The following is a 25,580-nucleotide window of genomic DNA, read 5'->3' as shown; positions in this document are numbered from 1 at the left end:
TCGAGTAAAATATGACCATTATCGAAATTTTGGGACCTTCACCCAGAAGCCGACATGTAAAGATACAGGTAACGTCAAAATCTTTTTTTTCTTTTTTTTCTTTTTTTCTTTTTGGCTATTAGTTTCTGTGAAATCTTTCAGAAACGTTGCAGGGCGTGCGACTCGATTCTTTCAGCAGGTGTCGCCAAACAGCGTGCAGAAAGTGGGCAACGAATGTCTCAGTCATTCCAGTTAGCTGCCATTCTGTGCTGCCTCATTACACGAGACGAGGATATTTTCCGTGATGGGTCAAGCTGCCTCGCACGGGCAGCACCCTTCTGTGCGCACCTTTAGTGTTACGTTGCTCGGCTAAGGATATCTGGACGGCACTACCAGTAGCAGACCCCGTGCTGACGTTAAATGCCTCCACTGTGCTGGTGTGCAGAGCGATGCGCGGGGCCGTGCTGGGGCGGCTGGCAGCTGTGGTGCTGCTGCTGCTGTCCGGGGGCGGCGGGGGCGGGGCGGCGAGCCAGTCGCTGGCGGGGGCGGCGGCGCGGCTGCTGCGCGAGGCCCGCGAGTTCGCGGAGGCGCAGCCGGCGGACGCGGAGCCGCGCGCCGAGTACGACTTCGTGGTGGTGGGGGCGGGCTCCGCGGGGGCGGCGCTGGCGGCGCGGCTGTCGGAGCGGCCGGGCAGCAGCGTGCTGGTGCTGGAGGCGGGCGGCGACGAGGCGCTGGTGCCGGGCGGAGTGCCGCTGCTGGCGCCGCTGCTGCAGCTCGGCCCGCAGGTGTGGCGCCACCGCAGCCGCCCCGACGCCGCCGCCTGCCTCGGCTACGTGGGCCAGCAGTGCAACCTGCCCAGGGGCAAGGTGCGTGGCGGCTGCCGGCGTACACACCTACTGCTATCCTCCAAGTTACATGTCTGTGTAGCAATTCGAACACTGGTGATGCAGGTCACGGTCTGGTCTGTACGTGTCATACGCCTGAGGTGACAAAAGTCACGGTGCCTCTCCTAGCACGGCGTGCACCTCCTTTTGCCTGGTGGAAGTCCCCTGCTGAACCATTGACCCATGTTGCCGGTATAGGCGTCCACAATTCCGAAGGTGGTGGTGGTGGTTAGTGTTTAACGTCCCGTCGACAACGAGGTCATTAGAGACGGAGCGCAAGCTCGGGTTAGGGAAGGATTGGGAAGGAAATCGGCCGTGCCCTTTCAAAGGAACCATCCCGGCATTTGCTGAAACGATTTAGGGAAATCACGGAAAACCTAAATCAGGATGGCCGGAGACGGGATTGAACCGTCGTCCTCCCGAATGCGAGTCCAGTGTGCTAACCACTGCGCCACCTCGCTCGGTAATTCCGAAGGTGTTGCCGGTGCGCGATTTTGTGCAAGAGCTGACCTCTCGATTATGCCATATAAATGTTCAATGTAGATTCGCGTCGCGTGATTTGAGTGGTCAAATCATTCACTCTAATTGTCCAGAATGTTGTTCAAACCAATCGCAAACGCCGGCCGGAGTGGCCGAGCGGTTCTAGGCGCTACAGTCTGCAACGGTCGCAGGTTCGAATCCTGCCTCGGGCATGGATGTGTGTGATGTCCTCAGGTTAGTTAGGTTTAAGTAGTTCTAAGCTCTAGCGGACTGATGACCTCAGAAGTTAAGTCCCATAGTGCTCAGACCCATTTGAACCAAATAATCGCAAACAATTATGCCCAGGCACATGACTCTGTTGTTGGGGACCATGAAGTCTATGACTGGCTGCAAATGGTCTCCAAGTAGCCGAACATAATCGCTTCCGATCAATGACCGGTTGGACAGGAGGACCCGCTCCATTCCGTGCAAACACAAGCCAGACCATTATAGAGCCACCACGGGCTTCCACAGTGCCCTCTTGAAAACCTGTGTCCATGCTTCGTCGGACCTACACCTCACTCCGAACCTTCCGTCAGCTACTACCAATTGAAAACGGCACTCTTCTAAGCACGCCACGGTTTTCCAGTCATCCAGGGTCAAGCCGACACGGGTGTGAGCCCACGAGAGGCGCGATACGCGACGCCACGCTGTTAGCAATGGCTCTCGCGTAATTCGTCTGCTGCTATAGCTCGTTAACGCCAGATTTAGTTTTACTATCCTAACGGATACGTTCCTCGTACATCCCACGTTGAATTCTTTGCTTATTTCACGTAGTGTTGCTTGTCTGTTAACACTGACGACTCTAAACGCTAACACTGCTACTATCGGTCGTTAAGTGAAATCTCTCGGCCACTGCATTGCCCGTGGTCAGAGATAATGTGTAGTATCTGGTATTCTCAGCACACTCTCGACACTGTGGACGTCGCAATCTTCAATTCCGTAACGACAGCCGAAACTGGATGTCCTATGCTACTACCACTCCGCATTCTAAGTCTGTTAGTCCCTGAAGTGCAGCCATAATCACGTTGGAAACATTTTCACATGACACACTTCAGTACAAATGACAGCTCGACCAATGCACTGCCCTATTACACCTTGTCTACTGGCACCGTCTGTATGTGCAGATATCACTATCCCATTACTTTCGTCACCTCAGTGTTAACTGAAGTTCGCTGCGGCGTTCTCTGCCTCTGTATGAAGGTATTTTGATACAGTTTTCAATAATACACTCCTGGAAATTGAAATAAGAACACCGTGAATTCATTGTCCCAGGAAGGGGAAACTTTATTGACACATTCCTGGGGTCAGATACATCACATGATCACACTGACAGAACCACAGGCACATAGACACAGGCAACAGAGCATGCACAATGTCGGCACTAGTACAGTGTATATCCACCTTTCGCAGCAATGCAGGCTGCTATTCTCCCATGGAGACGATCGTAGAGATGCTGGATGTAGTCCTGTGGAACGGCTTGCCATGCCATTTCCACCTGGCGCCTCAGTTGGACCAGCGTTCGTGCTGGACGTGCAGACCGCGTGAGACGACGCTTCATCCAGTCCCAAACATGCTCAATGGGGGACAGATCCGGAGATCTTGCTGGCCAGGGTAGTTGACTTACACCTTCTAGAGCACGTTGGGTGGCACGGGATACATGCGGACGTGCATTGTCCTGTTGGAACAGCAAGTTCCCTTGCCGGTCTAGGAATGGTACAACGATGGGTTCGATGACGGTTTGGATGTACCGTGCACTATTCAGTGTCCCCTCGACGATCACCAGTGGTGTACGGCCAGTGTAGGAGATCGCTCCCCACACCATGATGCCGGGTGTTGGCCCTGTGTGCCTCGGTCGTATGCAGTCCTGATTGTGGCGCTCACCTGCACGGCGCCAAACACGCATACGACCATCATTGGCACCAAGGCAGAAGCGACTCTCATCGCTGAAAACGACACGTCTCCATTCGTCCCTCCATTCACGCCTGTCGCGACACCACTGGAGGCGGGCTGCACGATGTTGGGGCGTGAGCGGAAGACGGCCTAACGGTGTGCGGGACCGTAGCCCAGCTTCATGGAGACGGTTGCGAATGGTCCTCGCCGATACCCCAGGAGCAACAGTGTCCCTAATTTGCTGGGAAGTGGCGGTGCGGTCCCCTACGGCACTGCGTAGGATCCTACGGTCTTGGCGTGCATCCGTGCGTCGCTGCGGTCCGGTCCCAGGTCGACGGGCACGTGCACCTTCCGCCGACCACTGGCGACAACATCGATGTACTGTGGAGACCTCACGCCCCACGTGTTGAGCAATTCGGCGGTACGTCCACCCGGCCTCCCGCATGCCCACTACACGCCCTCGCTCAAAGTCCGTCAACTGCACATACGGTTCACGTCCACGCTGTCGCGGCATGCTACCAGTGTTAAAGACTGCGATGGAGCTCCGTATGCCACGGCAAACTGGCTGACACTGACGGCGGCGGTGCACAAATGCTGTGCAGCTAGCGCCATTCGACGGCCAACACCGCGGTTCCTGGTGTGTCCGCTGTGCCGTGCGTGTGATCATTGCTTGTACAGCCCTCTCGCAGTGTCCGGAGCAAGTATGGTGGGTCTGACACACCGGTGTCAATGTGTTCTTTTCTCCATTTCCAGGAGTGTAGATAGACTGATCCGTGTAGAAACAGATGGTACCACCACCAGCTTGCACAGTCCCTTGCTGACAACCCAGCTCCGTGGCTTCGTGGGGTCAGTGCCACATTCTAACCCTACCATTAGCTCTTAGGAGCTGAAACCAGGATTCAGCTGAATGCGCCACGGTTTTTCCAACCGGGGTCCAACCGATAGGGTCACGACAACAGGAGAGGCGCTGCAAGGGACGTCGTGCTGTTAGCAAAGCCCCTCGCGCAGGTGGTCTGCTCCCATAGCCCATAAAGACCAAATTTTGCCGCACTGTCCTAACGGATACCTTCATCGTACGTCCCACACTGATTCCTGCAGTCACTTGTCGGATTGTTGACTGTTTGTTAGCACTAACAACTCTACGCAAACGCCGCAACTCTCGTTGGTTTAGTGAGAAGTATTCTCGGCACACCATTTCGTGGATCGGAACAATCAATTCCCTAACGATTTCCAAAACAATGTCCCACGCATCCGGCTCCAACTACCATTCAGCGTTCAGAGTCTGTTAATTCCCATCATGCGAGCATAACCACGTCGGAAAACGTTTCATACAAATCACCTGAGTTCAAATGACAGATCCGCCAGTGCACTGTCCTTCCCTACCGTGTGTACGCGATACTACAGCCCTCTGTATATGTCCAGTCCACCCCCGGTAGCTGAGTGGTCAGCGCGACAGAATGTCAATCCTAAGGGGCTCGATTCCCGGCTGGGTCGGAGATTTTCTCCGCTCAGGGACTGGGTGTTGTGTTGTTCTAATCATCATCATTTCATCTCCATGGACGCGCAAGTCGCCGAAGTGGCGTCAAATCGAAAGACTTGCACCCGGCGAACGGTCTACCCGACTGGAGGCCCTAGCCACACGACATTTACATTTGTGTACGTGTATATCGCTACCCCGTGATTTTTGTCACCTCAGTGTGTTAATACGCTACACTACAGAGACTCCCTTAGAGACGCCACCTTAGTCTGGGACTAAGACCCGCGCCGCTGTCCAGGTGCTGGGCGGCTCCAGCAGCGTCAACTACATGATCCACACGCGCGGCAACCGGCGCGACTACGACGGCTGGGCCGCGCTGGGGAACCCCGGCTGGAGCTACGACGACCTCCTGCCCTACTTCCGCAAGCTGGAGAACGTCTCTGGCGTTCCAGACCTGGGTGAGTACTGCCGAGAGCCTGCCACCCTGGCAAGCACCGGGGTGGGTACAACACTGGACTGAAAAGTCTGGCGAATCGTTACAGAATCCTCTCCGCGCATTACATGACGCACCAGGCATATTGCAGTTTCACATTTATGTTCAACATGCACAATACGCTAGTACAGACCATTAGCAATCGGCCTAAGCTATTATAAAGTCATACTTAAATGAGCATTACAAACAGCAACAAAAATAACACACTGCTACAACAGAAATGCAGTAACATTTTAATAAAAATAAATCTGACGAGATCCGAAATGGAAAGGATTGACGGTTAATAAACACTGTCCTGTACATTAATGTGGGCACCTGTTAATAGCCTGAATAACCACCTTTTGCAGAGCAAACCTGCAGAAAGATAGTCAGTGACGTTCTTGAAGGTACCAACAGAGACGTGCAGTCAGGTCAAGCCCAGTGCTACTGCCAGCTGCAATAGGTTTCTCGGATGAGGGTCCACGGTGCGAACAGCCCGATCCCTGGCGTCCCACAGATTCTCAACTGGGTTTAAAACGCGGGAGGGGGGGGGGGCTGGTGGCTAGGAGGGTACGGCAGAATCATCTTGATGCTCTTCCAACCACGCAAGGACACCGCGAGCCGTGTGACACACTGCATTGTCCTGTTGGTAGATCGCCAAACTCCACGTAGGACGTTGTCCCCAAGGATAGATGCTTACTTAAGTTCATCCACAGTGCCTTCCACAATGACGACATCACCCACGTAGTGACACAAAATCACTCCGCAGAACATATCGTCGCTCCCTCCTCTGACTTCAATTTTTGCGAATATTGTTGAAGGGCCATGTCCACCAAAAGCCATCTGTCCGACGGAGCATAAGACCGTTTCATCTGAAACGGCCACGTGTCGCCGTTCAGTGGGCGTCCGGTTGAGGTACTGGCGCGTCAATTCCAGCTTTCGCCGCCGGTGAGCAGCTGTCAACGTGAGTGCGTGGATCAGGCGCTTCCTGCACAGGCCCATACGCAGCAACGTTCGATGAATGCTTTCTGACGAGGCACTGTTGGTAGCCCCTCGGTTCACCTGGGCTGTCAGTTGCACGTCTGTTCGCCCGTACACATCTCCGCAGCAGTCCTTCACCCCCGTCATCTGTGGCCCATGTTGCACCAAAGTTGCCTCGGCGCAAGTTCGATAAGTAGCACCATTTTCCCCACGCACGGGATATCGGCGGCACGCTAACAGTTTACAAACTTAGCCGTTTCCGCAACGTTTCCACCCTTAGCTCGAAAGACAGTGATCGTGCCCTTTTGGACGTCAGATAATTCCTTTCCGCATTTTGACAATGGCTGCACATTCTTCCGCGTCCCGCTCTCCACCCCGACCCTTTATATACCCTCCAGTGGTAGAGCTGCGACTTGCTGTCTGTGACTGGTCACTGCGAGTTGACATCGAACACGGGCGGTGGTCACATTAATGTGACTGGACCGTGTGGTTCTTTACTAACAGGAACTTCACTTGTTGTAGTTGTTGCTTTTATTGGAACCCGCTAAGTGTACCTTCCTGCCACTTTTATGTAAAACTGTGGTTCATAAACGGATATTTAGTAAGCACTCGACTACTCAAACCGAACGACCAATAAATTAAGAACAGCTACAATATCCAAAAGATAAGACGCTAGGACCAGTGGCAAACCGCGAACTCCCGTCTTACGAGAAAACTGCGAGCTCTTCCAAAAAATGCGGCCAACAGACGCACTGGGCGCCGCAAGTACCACACACTGTTGGTTTCTCTCCCCGGCAGAGGGCTGTATGTATCGAAGTGGTGAATGTTCCATTTGGAGACGTGTCAGCAGCAGTGGCTGGAAGCTGCTAAGCCACGGCTGGGGAGCAGCTTGTTGTCACCAACGTCCTGTCGTTCTTCTTCCCAGTAACGTATAGTCCTGTACCTCAAATGATTGGACCCAGTATCAGCAGTCAGTGGGGAAGCGTAAATTTTTAGGCCGTGGTATCCCGACGAAAACAAATTTGAAACATGAGTGCCGGCAGAGATTATCACAGAAACCTATCATTAAATTTGATCGATTAGTTTATAAGGAAAATTGATTTTTAAATCGTCAGTTTGACTGAACTCCAGACAATGGAGCCCTTAAGTTAATGTTGTCGATGACAATAGTCAGGCGCACGAAACCCTAAAAACGTAAATGAATACATGCTTACAGCTAGTATGAAAAAAGGCTGCCACATACTAAAACTTAGAAATAAAATACCGCATACTGCTATATACTGAAATCCATTGTAGGTGTGATTAACGCAGACATCAGGAAGTGTGATATCGAAAACTACTCCAACTGCTAAAAATTAATATGAAAACCAACATTTGACCTGAGTCGATCGTATCCCACTGAAGCTGTAAACTAAATCTGTTTTATCGATGGCATCTAACAATAGTTGTAAAATCCGATCGTATGTGTTTCTCTCACTATACAGCTACGTTCTTTACCGCTAATTTATTTGATACGCTCCTATCAGTTGACAACTGGCTCACGCTCTTTGCACGTAACAACCTTACAACCTTTCAAGACTTTAGTGTACAATCTCATGATATAATACCAAGAAAGAGTACACTAGCGTATCATGACACATTCACAGAAGAGCCAAAGAAACTGTTACACCTGCATAACACCGCGCAGGGCCCGTGAGACCACGCAGAAGTACCTCAACACGACGTGGCATGGACTCGACTACTGTCTGAAGGAGTGCTGGAGGGAAATGACACCATGAATCCTGCAGGAATGTCCATAAATCTGTGCGAGTATGAGGGGGTGAAGATCTATTCTGAACAGCACGTTGCAAGGCGTCACGGATATGCTCAATAATGTTTATGTCTGGAGAGTTTGATGTTCAGGGAAAATGTCTGAATTCAGAGGAGTGTTCCTGTAGCCACCCTGTAGCAATACTGGACGCGTGGGGTATCGCAGTGTCCTGCTGGAATTGCCCAAGTGCGTCGGAATGCACAACGGACATGAATGGAAGCAGGTGATCAGACGTACGCTTACGTATGTGTCACCTATCAGAGTTGTATCTAGACGTGTCAGAAGTCCCATATCACTCCTACTTCACACGCTGCCACGTCGCGATTCAATACGCAACAGCATTTATTGCACTACTTTTCAGTACGGCTCGTAGCTTTGGAGCCGTTGGCGGTGACAGAAACAGCCGCTTGTATCTTGGCGTGACTCGAACGCACCTGTCGCTAGCCTAGCTGTGCGAAGCGGTACCTGTGTCAGTTCGAGCGACAGAATACTCAAGCCCCTAAGAATATAAATAAACTATATTAAATATTACTCGATTTAGTTAAAAGTCAATACACTGCCCTTTGTTATTAAAAAGAAGATTGTGTAAAAATCTCAGCTTTCTAGCTGACATATTTTCAGAGTTAGAGAAAATTACCTAAAACACCCCAAACCGAGACTTGTAAGATTAAAGTCAGTTAGGATTCATAACAGTTTGTCTTTTAGTGTCATTTGGAATCATTATTGAAGTTCACAGAATGCTAGGTCAATTTGTTTGAATTTTCGTAATTAAAAACGTTAACTACACTCCTGGAAATTGAAATAAGAACACCGTGAATTCATTGTCCCAGGAAGGGGAAACTTTATTGACACATTCCTGGGGTCAGATACATCACATGATCACACTGACAGAACCACAGGCACATAGACACAGGCAACAGAGCATGCACAATGTCGGCACTAGTACAGTGTATATCCACCTTTCGCAGCAATGCAGGCTGCTATTCTCCCATGGAGACGATCGTAGAGATGCTGGATGTAGTCCTGTGGAACGGCTTGCCATGCCATTTCCACCTGGCGCCTCAGTTGGACCAGCGTTCGTGCTGGACGTGCAGACCGCGTGAGACGACGCTTCATCCAGTCCCAAACATGCTTAATGGGGGACAGATCCGGAGATCTTGCTGGCCAGGGTAGTTGACTTACACCTTCTAGAGCACGTTGGGTGGCACGGGATACATGCGGACGTGCATTGTCCTGTTGGAACAGCAAGTTCCCTTGCCGGTCTAGGAATGCTAGAACGATGGGTTCGATGACGATTTGGATGTACCGTGCACTATTCAGTGTCCCCTCGACGATCACCAGTGGTGTACGGCCAGTGTAGGAGATCGCTCCCCACACCATGATGCCGGGTGTTGGCCCTGTGTGCCTCGGTCGTATGCAGTCCTGATTGTGGCGCTCACCTGCACGGCGCCAAACACGCATACGACCATCGTTGGCACCAAGGCAGAAGCGACTCTCATCGCTGAAGACGACACGTCTCCATTCGTCCCTCCATTCACGCCTGTCGCGACACCACTGGAGGCGGGCTGCGCGATGTTGGGGCGTGAGCGGAAGACGGCCTAACGGTATGCGGGACCATAGCCCAGCTTCATGGAGACGGTTGCAAATGGTCCTCGTCGATACCCCAGGAGCAACAGTGTCCCTAATTTGCTGGGAAGTGGCGGTGCGGTCCCCTACGGCACTGCGTAGGATCCTACGGTCTTGGCGTGCATTCGTGCGTCGCTGCGGTCCGGTCCCAGGTCGACGGGCACGTGCACCTTCCGCCGACCACTGGCGACAACATCGATGTACTGTGGAGACCTCACGCCCCACGTGTTGAGCAATTCGGCGGTACGTCCACCCGGCCTCCCGCATGCCCACTATACGCCCTCTCTCAAAGTCCGTCAACTGCACATACGGTTCACGTCCACGCTGTCGCGGCATGCTACCAGTGTTAAAGACTGCGATGGAGCTCCGTATGCCACGGCAAACTGGCTGACACTGACGGCGGCGGTGCACAAATGCTGCGCAGCTAGCGCCATTCGACGGCCAACACCGCGGTTCCTGGTGTGTCCGCTGTGCCGTGCGTGTGATCATTGCTTGTACAGCCCTCTCGCAGTGTCCGGAGCAAGTATGGTGGGTCTGACACACCGGTGTCAATGTGTTCTTTTTTCCATTTCCAGGAGTGTATTTTTCATGGCGAACTGACCGTGGGTAATGGTCTTAAGTGCCATGTCGAGGACGTAGTAAGAAACTTGCATTGTGCAGGAAAACAATAAGCCCCCGACAAATGTATCCGAGTTCTTCAGTGAGTGGTCTTTTATACCGAGTCTTGTTTTGAGTTAGTATATGGTAAACATGCCGTCATGGAGCTGACGATCACAGTTCATGGTATTAAAGGTATTTCAATCATGCCGAAGTGTTGGCCAGTTGGAAGCTGAATAGGCCTTCCGACCAGATGCCCAACACCTCGGACGAGATGGGTCACCTGTTTATGAGATTTCGCTGCCGACTGCCCATCGCCCTGGCTCCAGCGTGCAGATAACGCGTGGGCCACCAGGTGGGAGGAGCAGCCACTGCTGACCGTACTGAGAGCGCAGCACTGATGAAGACTGCAGTCGGACCGTCAGCTGAGACCATCATGAGCCGTGTTACGCAAGCTGGTCAAGGAACAAGGCGTGCCGCCCACCGGACAAATCTTCCAACATAATCGTGCAAGCCGCTCTTGCCTTGTACGAAAAAGACGCAAATGGAGTAACTAATGCCAAAGAATTGTATTTAATTGTGAGAAATTCATTTCTTTCCGAGTTCAGTATCCACCAGGGCGACAGCAAGCGCCGAAATGTATCAGGATGCGATCAAGGCAAAATAAAATATCACACAGTGGGTGACCTACAGGGCACATGGGAATGCCTTTCAGGTGTGCGTTACGCAGAAGTGGAAGTACAACTATTGAATTGTCTTCAGATTCAGAAAGTGCCCACCCCGTTTGAAACTGTGTCACTCTCACTTTATGGTGCATTTATTTCGTCCATAAGAGTACTTTAGTTGAAGCACAGACATCTGTGAGATTGTTGTACTGGACATTTAAGGAAGCACAGTTACGTGATAAAAAAAACAATGTAATACGTCACACTAGATTAGGAACGTTTAAATGCGTACCACACTTAATACATTTATTCTTTTCACCACGGAACACATTTCTTGATAGCTACATGATCTGGTGTTACGTATTTGAAGTGAAATATCGGGATAGTTCGGATTTCATACTGACAGATATACCTGTAATGCAGTCATAATTAACAGGTTTTTTTCTCTCATTCGTGTATATTCCTTTAAATTATCAGGCACTCAAGTAGGAACGCCCTTGATTTGTTGACACGCAAGTAAGCCCTAATTAAGAGGCGTGGAGGCTGCTGGTTATGAAACGTTGATCGACAGGCGCAGGATCTTTGCGAGACACAAACGAAGTAATTCGTTGCATGGAACGTAACGTAACATCTGCGAACAGCAACAACACCGTACCTGCTAGGACGTCGGACATCAAGTACAAGAAGATTCTGACGATGCGGTCATATGCACAACTGAGAGATAACGCCCTTGCAATGTTCTCGCGCACCGAAATTGTTGCTGTGATAAGATGTTATGTGCCTAGTGATGTTTATATTAAAGCAATTACACACATATTCATAACAGAATAACGCAGATGAATTTTGTGGAAAGGAAGTGTTGCGAGACGCTGATAAAACGTTTAAAGCAATGCTCCTGCACTAGCTGACAAAGTAAAGATGCGATTCGAAAGTGCTTCTTCGCCGTCCGGGGTGGCCGAGCGGTTGTACGCGCTTCAGTCTAGAACCGCGCGATGGGTACGGTCGCAGATTCGAATCCTGCCTCGGGCATGGATGTGTGTGATGTCCTTAGGTTAGTTAGGTTTAAGTAGTTCTAAGTTCTAGGGGACTGATGACCTCAGATGTTGAGTCCCATAGTGCTCAGAGCGATTTGAATCATTTGATTTGAACCAAACGGCTTCACATGATTCTGTCCAGAATATTTTCACAAACATTCGCACGGAACGGAAGCACATGTCGACACATACGAGGGAAATTCAAGGTGTTCTCCGTCTGAAATTTTGTTTTATTTTCAGGCGGAGAGGGTGCGACGGATAATGTAAATGGGCGGTGGTGCGTCGGATACAAGCTACTGGACTCCCAGGAGAGATTCAATGATGTGATCGTAGCCGCGTTAGTCCCTTGCCGAAAACTTGACTTGGAGCCTGTAATTTTCAATCTCGATGCTACTTCTGTGTCGCATCGTGAATATGATATTGCGAGGGATAAACTAAATGGGCAGGTTAAAGTTCCCATTTTTAATACATGAATATGGTCATCTTGTACACTATTAAATTTAGTCCACCGAATTTTTAATTTGTCAGTGCGATCAGTACATTATTATTTGTCCACAGGAGCAAAAAATCCGTCTTTCTCTTCTACATGACCATCATTTGATGTAGGTCTTTGTCGATCTTGTCTTTCGTTTGCTTAAGTTTTGATAAGGCAATGTAACGCATAGAAGCAAATCCGGAGAATACGATGACGTGCACCATTCGAAGAGAATGCCCCGCAGCATTCCACCAAGTGTCCGAGCCGTTTGCAATGGCACCTGAGTGTGACGGCAGGTAGTATCCGTGTTTGTAATTTGTTGGGTTTGGCTTGAACAGCATCCTTGCACTGATTATTAACAGGCGGCGGCCGGCGGAAAGCATTGTCATATCCAAACCGTAGCGTTAAATGTGGTAAGCACGGTGCGTCGGTGTGTTGGGTATCTCAGTGCGAGTTCACGTAACTTGAGCCGGCAATCACTACGTACGCCGTTATGCATTTTTGCCACAATCACGGCAGTCGCACACGTTTGATCACGTTGTGAATATTAACTTTCAGTGGTTACACGGACACACTGCAGAAAACAAAGCGGAAGACTCCTCTAATGCCAACTAAGTCCTCTTTTATAATAATTAGGGTTGCACTCCGAAAAACGTACCATTTTACCCTAAGTAATAACTCCGTATTATCCCCTTTCTTGGAAAACTTAAAACTTCAGTGGTTACAAAATCGCCTGAAACAAGTAACTACACATACCCTGTTTTATACACGGTTATTGGGTGGCAAAAGCCACGAGAAGGCGATACGGTAACGTGTAGACTGGCATCGTCGGAGACTACGATTTGACCGTACATTCTCCCGGGTCGACTTCACGGTCGCGCGTATCTCCTATTCCTGCGAGAGGTTCAGTCGGACACGCTGGATGATGTTCCCATGCGATTCGACGCAGAGACAAGTGAGAGCACGTCTGCAGGCCACCTTTCCCGGTCGGTGGATTGGTCTCGGTGGCACTGTCTCACGGCCGCCACGATCAGCCAATCTGCCTCCAATCGATTTTTTCCTGTGGGGGTATCTGGAGGGCCTTCTGTACGAAACACCTGCTACATCGCCAGAGGACCTATTGTGTAGGATTGTTACGGCAGCAGGGTCTCTTAGAGATACATCAACAACAGGGTATCATCGAGGTACATCGAGAGAATAAGCTGCTCAATGCAGCGTCGATGTGAGGCGTGTCTCGATGTATCTGGGCAAAACTTGGAGCGTCTTCTGTAGCGAGAGTCAATTTGTGGCACATGACTGACTGCAACGCCATTTAGTAGCCCCGGACGGACTTTGCGACCCTTGTGCTGATCCTTGTTTTAGTCCGATGTGTCATGCCAGTTTGTAAATTTTTTATTTTAATTATCTTGTATATCGTCTTTGGTTCCTTAAGCCGCTAACTTGATAACTGCTTCTTCGTGTGCAACATTTGTCTCAGCGACTAAATAAACAGCTTTTATACTGTCAGTCATATGCGTTTTGCCCGTTTTAGTTTTGAACACACTTTGTGTCCAGTAACATGTAATTTGGTTTTGGTGTGTTTATAAAATAGGTGCACATTAAAACATCTTTAAACGCATTTCTACATTAAACTCCTATTGTCAAGTTAATAAAAACAATTACAGAACTTTTTAAATAATCCACTAAGATTAAGTGTGTACTTTCCTCAAAACTATGCCGCTGTGGAATTGAATTTGGTTATATCCTAAAATCTAGGCTGTCCTATTGTGAGCATTTATGTGCATGTTTTCCTATCCCCACTAAACGTTTTCCGTTTTTACATGTATTTACACTGTATGAGGAAGTATTGCCAACTGACGAGGTGGCTCATTCTGTCACGGTATTTGCGCTTTGGTGGCAATATTCATTTGAGATTTTATCTGTTTATAGGGCGTGTAAGTTATGGTGAGGCAAAAGTAGGAGAGAAAGTAACGGAGGAGTGACTAGTAATTAATATTTAGCTTCTAGCACTACCTGTGTGCGTCCATTATCTTGGATGGCAGGCAGTGCTACATTTATCTACAAAACTCAAACATACCTTCCATCTGCCTAGTGTATGAATCTAGTAAGAAGCCCAGTTTGTATTACAGCTTTCGGAAATAAAGAAAAGGCACGCGTGTGGCAGACGAACAGCCTTTCGCGTATAGCGGAAACTGACCTCAAACACGGTGGGGCAGCCACGACTGTCCACCCAAAATACGAACAGGCTGTTTGGTTGGTTGATTTGGGGAGAGGGTACCGAACAGCGAGGTCATCGATCTCATCGGGAGGGATTGAGAAGGAAGTCAACCGTGCCCTGTCAAAGGAACCATCCCGGCATTTGCCTGAAGCGATTGAGGGAAATCACAGAAAACCTAAATCAGGATTGCCGACGTGGATTTGAACCGCCGACGTCCCGAATGCGAGTCCAGTGTGCTAACTACTGTGCCATCTCGCTCGGTATTACGCCCAGAGTGAGTAAATCTATCGAGGTGTAGTTTGCGCTAAGTTACAGCATGCAGTATGGGGTATTTTCCGTAGTACGCAAGCAATTTTTAACGTTTATAGCTGCCGAATTGTGAAACCGACACTGCTTCTTCAAATTGAACTACAACATATACTTTATGTGATCCAAAGTATCCGGACACTCCCAAAAACATACTTTTTCATATTAGGTGACGGTGCATTGTGTTGCCACCTACTGCCCGGTACTCCATATCAGCGACCTCTGTAGTCATTAGACATCTTCAAAGAGCAGAATGGAGCGCTCCGCGGAACTCACGGGCTTCGAACGTGGTCAGTTGATTGCGTGTCACTTGCGTCATACCTCTATACCCGAGATTTCCACACTCCTAAACATCCCTAGGTCCACTGATTCCGATGTGATAGTGAAGTGGGAACGTGAAGGAAGACGTACAGCACAAGAGCGTACAGGCCGACCTGTCTCTTGAGTGAGAGAGGCCGCGGACTGTTGAAGAGACATGTAATAGGCATACATCTATGCAGACCATCACACAGGAATTCCAAACTGCATCACGATTCACTGCAAGTACTATGACAGTTAGGCGGCAGGTAAGAAAACTAGGATTTCACGGTCGAGCGGTTGTTCATAAGTCACAAATCACGCCGGTAAATTCCAAACGACGCCTCGCTCTGTGTAAAGAGCGTGAACATTGGACAATTGAACAGTGGAATAACGGTGCGCGGAGTGACGAATCACAGTACACAATGTGGCTATCCGATGGCAGGGTGTGGGTATGGCAAATGCCCGGTGAACGTTATCTGCCAGCGTGTGTAGTGCCAACAGTAAAATTCGGTGGCGGTGGTGTTATGGTGTGGTCGTGTTTTTCATGGAGGGGGCTTGCAGCCCTTGTTTTTATGCGTGGCACTATCACAGCACAGGCCTGCCTTCATGTTTTAAGTATCTTCTTGCTTCCCATTGTTGAATGGTTACACGACAATAACATCCATGTAACAGACTGGCGTGCACAGAGATCTGACCTGAATCCCACAGAACACCTTAGAGATGTTTTGGAACGCCTACTTCGTGCCAGGCCTCACCGACTCACATCGATACCTCTCCTCAGTGCAGCACTCCGTGAAGAATGGGCTGTCATTCCTTAAGAAACCTTCCAGTACCTGACTGAACGTATGCCTGCGAGAGTGGAAGCTGTTCAAAAATCGTTCAAGTGGCTCTGAGCACTATGGGACTGAACATCTGACGTCATCAGTCGCCTAGAAGTTAGAACTACTTAAACCTAACCAACCTAAGGACAGCACACACATCCATGCCCGAGGCAGGATTCGAACCTGCGACCGTAGCAGTCCCGCGGTTCCAGACTGAAGCGCCTAGAACCGCTCGGCCACAACAGGCGGCGTGGAAGCTATCATCAAGGCTAAGGGTGGGTCAACACGATGTTGAATACCAGCATTAACGATGGAGGGCGCCACAAACTTGCAAGTCATTTTCAGTGAGGTGTCCGGATACTTTTGATCACATGGTGTACCAACAATCGACGGATACACAGCCGCTGTGGATTTCCTGAGCGAAGTTATTTTCCTGCGTAGGCTGTTTAACTTTTGTAATAACCACTTTATTCCATAATTTAGCAATTAGCTAATTTCACCACATTAAAAAACTGTAATGTATGTAGCGCGAAGTTGGGTTCTATCAAAGCTACGGTTCGGTAGTTTTGGTAGAGTACATGAATGACGTAGTAAATTGTAGGATTACCGGTAGCATTGGTAGGAAGAGAAATGTAAAATAAAATGTGAAAGAGAAAGAGGGAACCGACGTTTTAGCCTTGTTTGTTTGTTCACTTCATTAGAACCGCACATCACTTAGTGTTAGCCCTTTAACTTCTGCATTTTTACGTAACCATATCAATTATTTTTTATGCAAGTAGTGTTTACATGTACAAACATTAAAAATGTACGTAATTATTCTTATTTTCTACTCAATAACAAGTTATTCATCATGATCAAAGGAAAGAGTTTCCTGTATGACTGGCAAGTTTCCGTAGAAGGTTATTACACGAGTGTTTTTATCAAGGCAGGAGATGCAAGTGCGTTATACCAATTGTAAAATTAGAACTGGGTTAGACAATAACTGTCATACATATATTATCTAATAAATGCGTGAATGGTATTCTTCAGGTATGTTTTTGAATTCCCGTATTCTTATATTTCATTCTTATATCAGTTCTTAAATCTCCTATTCTTATATTTCATTTATATGCTTATTCTTCAGGAGGACTCGGTGCATTCGCTTCGACGATATCGATCGTACAAAGAATCGACACAGAGAAATTCCCAACACTACGAGCATCGCGCGAAGGCACGTTTGCCTCTCCTCGTACGAATTTCACTCGGGAAAGAAACGTCATTGACACTGCTGAAGACTGCACGCGTTGGCAGTAATTTAACTGCTAACGTCGCATAATGGATCACTTCTCCGAAAAGTGGCGCATGCATTTGATCATGAATCAGTATACACCACAGGAATTTCACCGAAAACAATTCTAAATCATTTTTCCATAGTTTTTTTTTTAATTCTTTGACGAGACATATAGAGCTAGTAAACGAAAAGATGCAATATCACTTCAGTATACACTGGCAAACATTCGTGTTTTAATCTTCTACGGACTTGGTTAGATGAATGAACGGCAGAAATAAAAGTAATAATCAGGTATCGAACAATGGACGCGAAACTGTTAAGCCGCGACGCTAGCCCCTGTGCAGCAGCTTCGGCTGACTGTATATTCTGTAAAGGGCACACAAATTACCTCGAAAACTTCGACGGTCGTTTTCTCGAAAACGGTCGATTATCTGTGGATACGCCGGGACAACAGTTTGCTTATGTTGACCGCTCCTCCGCTGAGCGGGTTGTGGCACTTGACTTGTTGTCTTCGTCAGTCTGCTCCCTAGTTCCGCAGCCTGCACTTGCCTCGCCTGCTCCTGACGCCCTGGTCTCTCTGCCCCTCTGCCACTGTGCGCAGCGGCGGACACCGAGTTCCGAGGCACGTCGGGCCCCGTGTCCGTGGAGCGGCCGTCCTTCCGCACGCCGCTGGCCACTGCGTGGGTGTCGGCCGCTCAGGAGCAGCTGCGGCTGCCGCCGGCCGACTACAACGCCGCGGACCAGGCCGCCGTCAGCTTCCTGCAGGTACACGCCTCGTCTGGCACAGCGTTCCGAGGTGTGGGGTTCATCTGTTACTCTGAGCAACGGCTTAATCTGAGATGTACCCTTCACCCTGTGGCTCCTGCAAGATGCAATTTCCACCCCCACACTACTACAGAAGTCAGACAGACGCTCCTAACGTTCTAAAGAGAAATGCCTGAAAAACTTTCAGCAATAAATATCTTCTGGAGTCGTACGCTGTAAGGAAATGACACAAAAATTCACAAAATTTCTTTACGTAACTTCAAAAAATGGCTCTGAGCACTATGGGACTTAACATCTATGGTCATCAGTCCCCTAGAACTTAGAACTACATAAACCTAACTAACTTAAGGACAGCACACAACACCCAGCCATCACGAGGCAGAGAAAATCCCTGACCCCGCCGGGAATCGAACCCGGGAACCCGGGCGTGGGAAGCGCTTTACGTAACTAGTGGGATACTTGGGTACTGCAGTAGTGCTAGTTAGTGTAAGAAAAACATGAAACTAACGAAAGTTATTATTTTTTTGGCAAAAATTCTGAGAAATCACAATGGCACTTTTAGTTATGAATTGAACAAGTTATATCTTGGTTCTTTTCGGAATGTGAAGTTACCTCTCAAGGTTAGGATTCGCTAATGAAATTTCTATACAAAGTTTAAGATGCTTGTTGCCTAGGCAGAATGGCTGAGAGGCGCGCCTACTCAACTTGAATAATTATCCTTTAGAATGTTACTAGGTACGGTCGAGGCTGTCGCGTGTGAAATGCAGTGAAGTGTACTGTTGTGGACGAAATATGGGGCCCGCAATAGCTGTAGCGCACAATACCGTAAGCTGCGATGACTGCTGTTTGCGCCGCTCGCTGCTGACAAATAAGGTAACTCTCGTTCTATCTGGATTGACCTTCGCCAATCAAACTCTCCCTATGCATTGATGAAGCCAAGGATTCCTATTCACCCCTAGTCTTAACAATTGGCGTGGTACACCGGTCAGATAACCAGTCCACCGCGCTGCCACTCAAAAATTCGCTCGCAGGCGTTTAACTATAACTCTGTCCGTTCACACCGCACAATAAGTGTGTCGGTCAACACAGTGAACAACGCTTAATCGCAAGGACTCAATATAGAGCAGCACTTCGATTCTCTCTCGACAGAGGTACTCTCCCAGTGAAGTACTGAGGAGAGACTTGTTCCTCGCTCCAAGAGCGACAACGGAACGGCGCCTCTCCACACCAGACGTGAAGGGGTATATCTTTCGGTCTCTTCCATTATTCCTTCAGCTCAAGGCGTCATTAATATCGTCTGACAATCAGCACTGCTCTTCTAAAGCGGGAGAACGACGTTTCGTTTAAGGCGACCAATCCGGAAACCTGTAGCATTAGTGTTTGTCTTTTGCTGTCTCTGTGAAAATCTCAAACTGTGTGCTATGTGTAAAGAATGCGTAGGCTCGCCGCTCCCACACAATGTAGCGGAATTTGCATTTAAGCCGAACACGGGGTTGTTCCCCCTATCACTCAGGCCCACGCTTTCCGCTACACGGGTGGTCACCGGCCGACATCGGCTGGGTCGTCCTCTGAAGGGACCGGCGTCCCGTTGTGTGGTGTCTCTCCCGAACTAAAAGAAGCTGTGACCGTCGTATCTGGAATGTATGTGTCCACGCCAGCCTCGAGTATTTCAACCACGGTGCGCTTACTTGTTAACTGCATATCGTTTACATGAATTCATACAACATTGACTTTATCTTATCGAGTTTGGGTTCGAATGAAGAGTCTTGATGTGCGGAATATGATTTGTGAGGGCAGAATATGTAAGCAATGAAGGTCAGGAGACCACAATGTCTTACAGCATCTACAGGTACGCGCCACGCATACAATTTCTGGAGGTGCTTACAACTTTCCCGTATGCAATCCTGATCCATTACTATCACATAAGCATTAAAACATCATACGTGTCACTAAATTGTGACCAAATCTTTATTTAATCATCCAGATGTCACTGTTCTCTAGGTTACTCAGGACAGGGGGGGAGGGGAGGGTTATAACCGATTACAAATCCATTCGACTCGGCGTTGCATCCCCAATCGGTCCTATGACTATTTCCCGCCACTTACACTTTCTTCCAGCTTTGGCTGTCACTGGCTGCGGAAGTTACTCAGTGGGAAAAGAGCAGATTATCTCCAATAGAACCACACCGACTAAAGCAGCGCTCTGTTTAAATCGGCCTTCAGGCAGACGATAGTTTTACCTCAAGATGAACAAATATCTGCGTTTAAGTTTAGTGTGTTTATTTCCCTAGTACCAATGCTACAAGCAATGTCAGCTCAGTATAGCTGCCAAGTTCGTTAACTGCACTGAAATATAACTATCTATCAGAGTAAAACATTTTGAAAATTTAAAATTTCTTTACGAAACTATTTTAATGCTTAGATCACACTTAAATGAGAAGATAAAAATATGATGACTTCCTAATTTCAGTTACTAGTAACAACCATCTTCAGATCCGTAAACAAGCAAAATACAGATAATCGCCTGAGAAAAACCTCTTCATAAATTATCTTCAAAGTAGAAATGTAGAAATCTTCAAAGTAGAAATCTTCAATGTAGAAATCTTCAAAGTAGAAATCTTCAATGTAGAAATCTTCAATGTAGAAATCTTCAATGTAGAAATCTTTGAAGAAAGCAAGAAACATGAAGATGAAAGCTAAAAATCTGGTAGAAACGGCAATACCTAACAATGTAGGTAAAAAGCTGCGCATAAAAATTGATGTCTACGCGCATGACACTCAACTACAGTGTCACACCGTTTTTACTGCGACAGATGGTTTGATAGCCGTGCCATGATGTTCCCTTCAGTCATTTTAAAATTTTGAAGGTTATCCGGTGTGGACAAAATTATGGTAAGCCATTCACTGTTTTGTGTAGTCCTACAGGTCTACAGCCAGGCTGACCTCTGTTGTTGTTGTTGTTGTTGTTGTTAGAATTACATTTCCTGTTCATGTTGCCTTCTACACAAGTGCACGCCCCTGTTCGATGTTTATTACCGGTATATTCAGTTGGCGTTTAACCTGCACTCAATATGATCATGGCACTTTATACTGAAAGCATTAAACTTTTTGTCAGTGTAACTCTGTACAGTCAATTCTGATCACGTTCACATAATTTTTTTATATACTTCTTTATCTTTGTATTCTGTGTTTTCTTGGAAAATTTATACTTTGAATATCACTTCATAATGAGGTTTCTTTGTAATGCGATTTTCGGCATTTTGCTTCTTCAGAGATCTGAAAATTGCTGTTACGAATCTCTGGACATGGTAGCGCGTCATGGTGTACAAAACTACTAATGGAGAAAAACCAACGTTTCGGCCACGGTTAAAGCGCCATTCTTTTTGTTATGTTATTAGTGTTTAGCAGTTATTTCAGCTTCACACACCTGTAACTTCTGGGAATCAGAAATGGAATGGTGCAGCTCCTATCTTCAGTAATAGTCTAGATCTAATTATTATTGAAGGGATAAATTCTCTTTCTCATCCCATTAGGTATTTTATTTGAATCAGCAGAATTGAAAATAATAATACTGTCGATACCCAGAAGAAGGCTGCTGCAGTCGTGGCCGAAACACTGGTTTGTCTGCACCAGTAGTTTTATACAGTATCACGCGGAACCACACCCACTTTCACGTCGACTGGCTCTGGCCGCGGAGCGTACGCAATTATACGAAACTAGTTAGTCGTGACATTTTAATCTTCTTACGTAAATGCGATCTGGGTATTAAAAACTTTTGTAAAGCAAATTAAACTTGAACAAACTACATAAAGATCGCATTCTCCATTCCTGATGTCAGGCGTTACTAAGAGTAATTTGTTAGCAAGACAATCGACTTTCATGTCTGAACTCAATAACTGCTTAGGAAATTTTATCTCCTCCTCAAAATGCTGACTGAACCGCTTCCTAACTAAACAACGATGTAGGTAAATAACAACAATAATAATAATAACAATATCATTATTATCAAAAGGATCAATAATTAGGATTTACCGTCCTAACCTAAAAATGGATGAACCGGCAGGAATCGGAATTCTCGGCTTCCCGAATGGGAGCTAGAGTCTTCTCCAGTTTGGCATCTCGCTTGTTTTTATTCTCTCCTATAATCAATTTTTTTTATTTTTGTACCACAATACGTGACAAAATACGATAAAGCACTTTACCTACAATCAAAAATGTAGTAAATGTATATCTTCCGACATAATACACGCGAAATAATTAATAACAGCACTTTCGAATCAATGTGTATAGCGTGATATTGTTGGTTAGTTCTAACTGCTTACTGTCAGTACAGTGGCAATAGTGATTAACGAAATTTTCATCCAAAAGCATTTTTCAGTGTCCAGAAGAAAACAGCGAACGGTCAGCGGAAAGATTATAACTTTTTTTTGCGACACGCTCTACCGCGTTTAAATGTTGTCCCTATCACAATACTTGGAAAGACGGATTTAGTTCTTTGGTCGACTGCCACTTTGTCTACAGACAATGAGTAAAAGTTTTATCGATGTGCGGAACTGGAAAACGGACAGAGACCGAGTAAGTTTATTTTTGAGCTCATAATGAACAGTAAATTATTATTATAGTCACATTAGCATTTTTCATCCGACATTGAAGTCACCTGCCCCGGAACCTTCACGGCCTCCACAGTAGTTTCTGCGCCCACGTCTGCTTGCTTCCCACAGTTGGCAGTACCTGGTCATTCGCGATACGCGTCTGCCAGTACCTTCTTATGCCAGCACTGTTCACGTAAACCCAACCGTTTCAGTTAGTTATACGAATAAGTGGTGTCTGTTCTTTCGAACGACGCAGGGAAACTAATAATTTGAAGTAGGGTCGGTCCACAGGCTTCGTAAAATTATTTAACATAATTGTTTCCGTTACAGCAGTCAATTTAATGTTTACTTACTGGATTCATATAGCCGCTGATGCTTGGACTAGGGGCTATATTTAGGCCAATGTCTATATTCATATTTGAGACTTCTGCCTAATGATGGGTGGTAATACTGGAAATTTCAGCAAAAATAAATAAAAAATAAGTTATTTTAAAGCCGTAACAGGAAAGAACCATGTTTAATAATGTAAACTTAAGACACCGCTTCTACGACAGCCAGAATAAATGAAGAAAGGTGAAAGAAAAAGGGACAACGCAGTGTCAAATTACCCCTCGCGAGTAGCTAGGGATGGGTTTGCTTACTTATTCTCGAATTTCCCCTTTTACATTTGCAGCGTGCTTTAAGGAGAGAATCAGATACCTCTTTGTAGCCATCGACTCTTACCTTCTGCGGAGGATACTGAGGTGACAAAAGTCGTGCAAGAGCGATATACACGCAGACAGATGGCGGTATTATCGCGTACGCAAGGTGTAAAAGAGTGGAACACTGGAGGAACTGCTACTTGTACTCAGGTAATGCGAGTGAGAAGGTTTCCGACGCGATTACGGACGCACGACGTGAACTGATAGACTTTCAACACGGAATGGTAACTGGAGCTTAACGCAAGGGACATTCCATTTCCGACATCGTTAAGGAATTCAGTATTCCGAGGTCCATAGTGTCAAGAGAGCGACGAGAATACCAGATATCAGGCATTACCTCCCACCACGGGCAAAGCAATTGCCGATGGCCTTCACTTAACGACCGAGAGCAGCGGAGTTTGGGTAGAGTTGTCAGTGCTAACAGACAAGCAACACTGCGCGAAATAACGGCAGCAATCAATTAGAGGATATACGACGAACGTATCCGTTACTACAGTGCGCCGTTAGTGAGTTAGGGCAGCACTCGAAAGACGCGGGTGCCTCTGCTATCAGCACTAGAGATGGGCAAAACTGTTCTTTTCAGAGATTGGATCAGAACTGTTCACTCCCTGAAATGAATTAGCTCTTTTTCATGACTCACCACTCATTTACAGTAGAAAATAAATGGAAGGCACATTGCCCTTTAAACTTGGTTTATTCCAGTACTATACCTGTACTTTGATCTTGAACACAGATAATGAGTAAGAATTTTGTATTGTTTATTGAAATTTCCACGATATGACAAAGTTTTTGATTACTGATTTATTTTGCACTATCGTGGTTTTTTGGGTGATCGGAAAATTTCGTAACTTGAGATTTACATTAACAATATATTTGGTTATAATGTATTAAAATTTCATTAACCTCATAAAAATACATCGCAAGCCATATACACTCCTGGAAATGGAAAAAATAACACATTGACACCGGTGTGTCAGACCCACCATACTTGCTCCGGACACTGCGAGAGGGCTGTACAAGCAATGATCACACGCACGGCACAGCGGACACACCAGGAACCGCGGTGTTGGCCGTCGAATGGCGCTAGTTGCGCAGCATTTGTGCACCGCCGCCGTCAGTGTCAGCCAGTTGCCGTGGCATACGGAGCTCCATCGCAGTCTTTAACACTGGTAGCATGCCGCGACAGCGTGGACGTGAACCGTATGTGCAGTTGACGGACTTTGAGCGAGGGCGTATAGTGGGCATGCGGGAGGCCGGGTGGACGTACCGCCGAATTGCTCAACACGTGGGGCGTGAGGTCTCCACAGTACATCGATGTTGTCGCCAGTGGTCGGCGGAAGGTGCACGTGCCCGTCGACCTGGGACCGGACCGCAGCGACGCACGGATGCACGCCAAGACCGTAGGATCCTACGCAGTGCCGTAGGGGACCGCACCGCCACTTCCCAGCAAATTAGGGACACTGTTGCTCCTGGGGTATCGGCGAGGACCATTCGCAACCGTCTCCATGAAGCTGGGCTACGGTCCCGCACACCGTTAGACCGTCTTCCGCTCACGCCCCAACATCGTGCAGCCCGCCTCCAGTGGTGTCGCGACAGGCGTGAATGGAGGGACGAATGGAGACGTGTCGTCTTCAGCGATGAGAGTCGCTTCTGCCTTGGTGCCAATGATGGTCGTATGCGTGTTTGGCGCCGTGCAGGTGAGCGCCACAATCAGGACTGCATACGACCGAGGCACACAGGGCCAACACCCGGCATCATGGTGTGGGGAGCGATCTCCTACACTGGCCGTACACCACTGGTGATCGTCGAGGGGACACTAAATAGTGCACGGTACATCCAAACCGTCATCGAACCCATCGTTCTACCATTCCTAGACCGGCAAGGGAACTTGCTGTTCCAACAGGACAATGCACGTCCGCATGTATCCCGTGCCACCCAACGTGCTCTATAAGGTGTAAGTCAACTACCCTGGCCAGCAAGATCTCCGGATCTGTCCCCCATTGAGCATGTTTGGGACTGGATGAAGCGTCGTCTCACGCGGTCTGCACGTCCAGCACGAACGCTGGTCCAACTGAGGCGCCAGGTGGAAATGGCATGGCAAGCCGTTCCACAGGACTACATCCCGCATCTGTACGATCGTCTCCATGGGAGAATAGCAGCCTGCATTGCTGCGAAAGGTGGATATACACTGTACTA

General features: G+C 47.8%; 1 protein-coding gene across 1 annotated transcript in view; it reads left to right on the top strand.

The window, feature by feature from the left end:
• Positions 1 to 551: 551 nt before the first annotated feature.
• LOC126100702 (glucose dehydrogenase [FAD, quinone]-like) overlaps positions 552 to 25,580 on the top strand; it is a gene marked incomplete at its 5' end in the record, with an annotated part of 57,325 nt that continues 32,296 nt past the window's right edge. Inside the window, 3 exons of the mRNA XM_049911318.1 lie at positions 552 to 845; positions 5,051 to 5,210; positions 17,929 to 18,092. Coding sequence (XP_049767275.1) covers positions 552 to 845; positions 5,051 to 5,210; positions 17,929 to 18,092 — 618 coding nt within the window. The remainder of the gene's footprint in view (positions 846 to 5,050; positions 5,211 to 17,928; positions 18,093 to 25,580) is intronic.

Source organism: Schistocerca cancellata, chromosome 9 (assembly GCF_023864275.1).
Source record: "Schistocerca cancellata isolate TAMUIC-IGC-003103 chromosome 9, iqSchCanc2.1, whole genome shotgun sequence".
NCBI lineage: Eukaryota > Metazoa > Arthropoda > Insecta > Orthoptera > Acrididae > Schistocerca > Schistocerca cancellata.
Note: the sequence above shows the minus strand (reverse complement) of the source record. Positions and strands in the feature narration are given on the sequence as shown.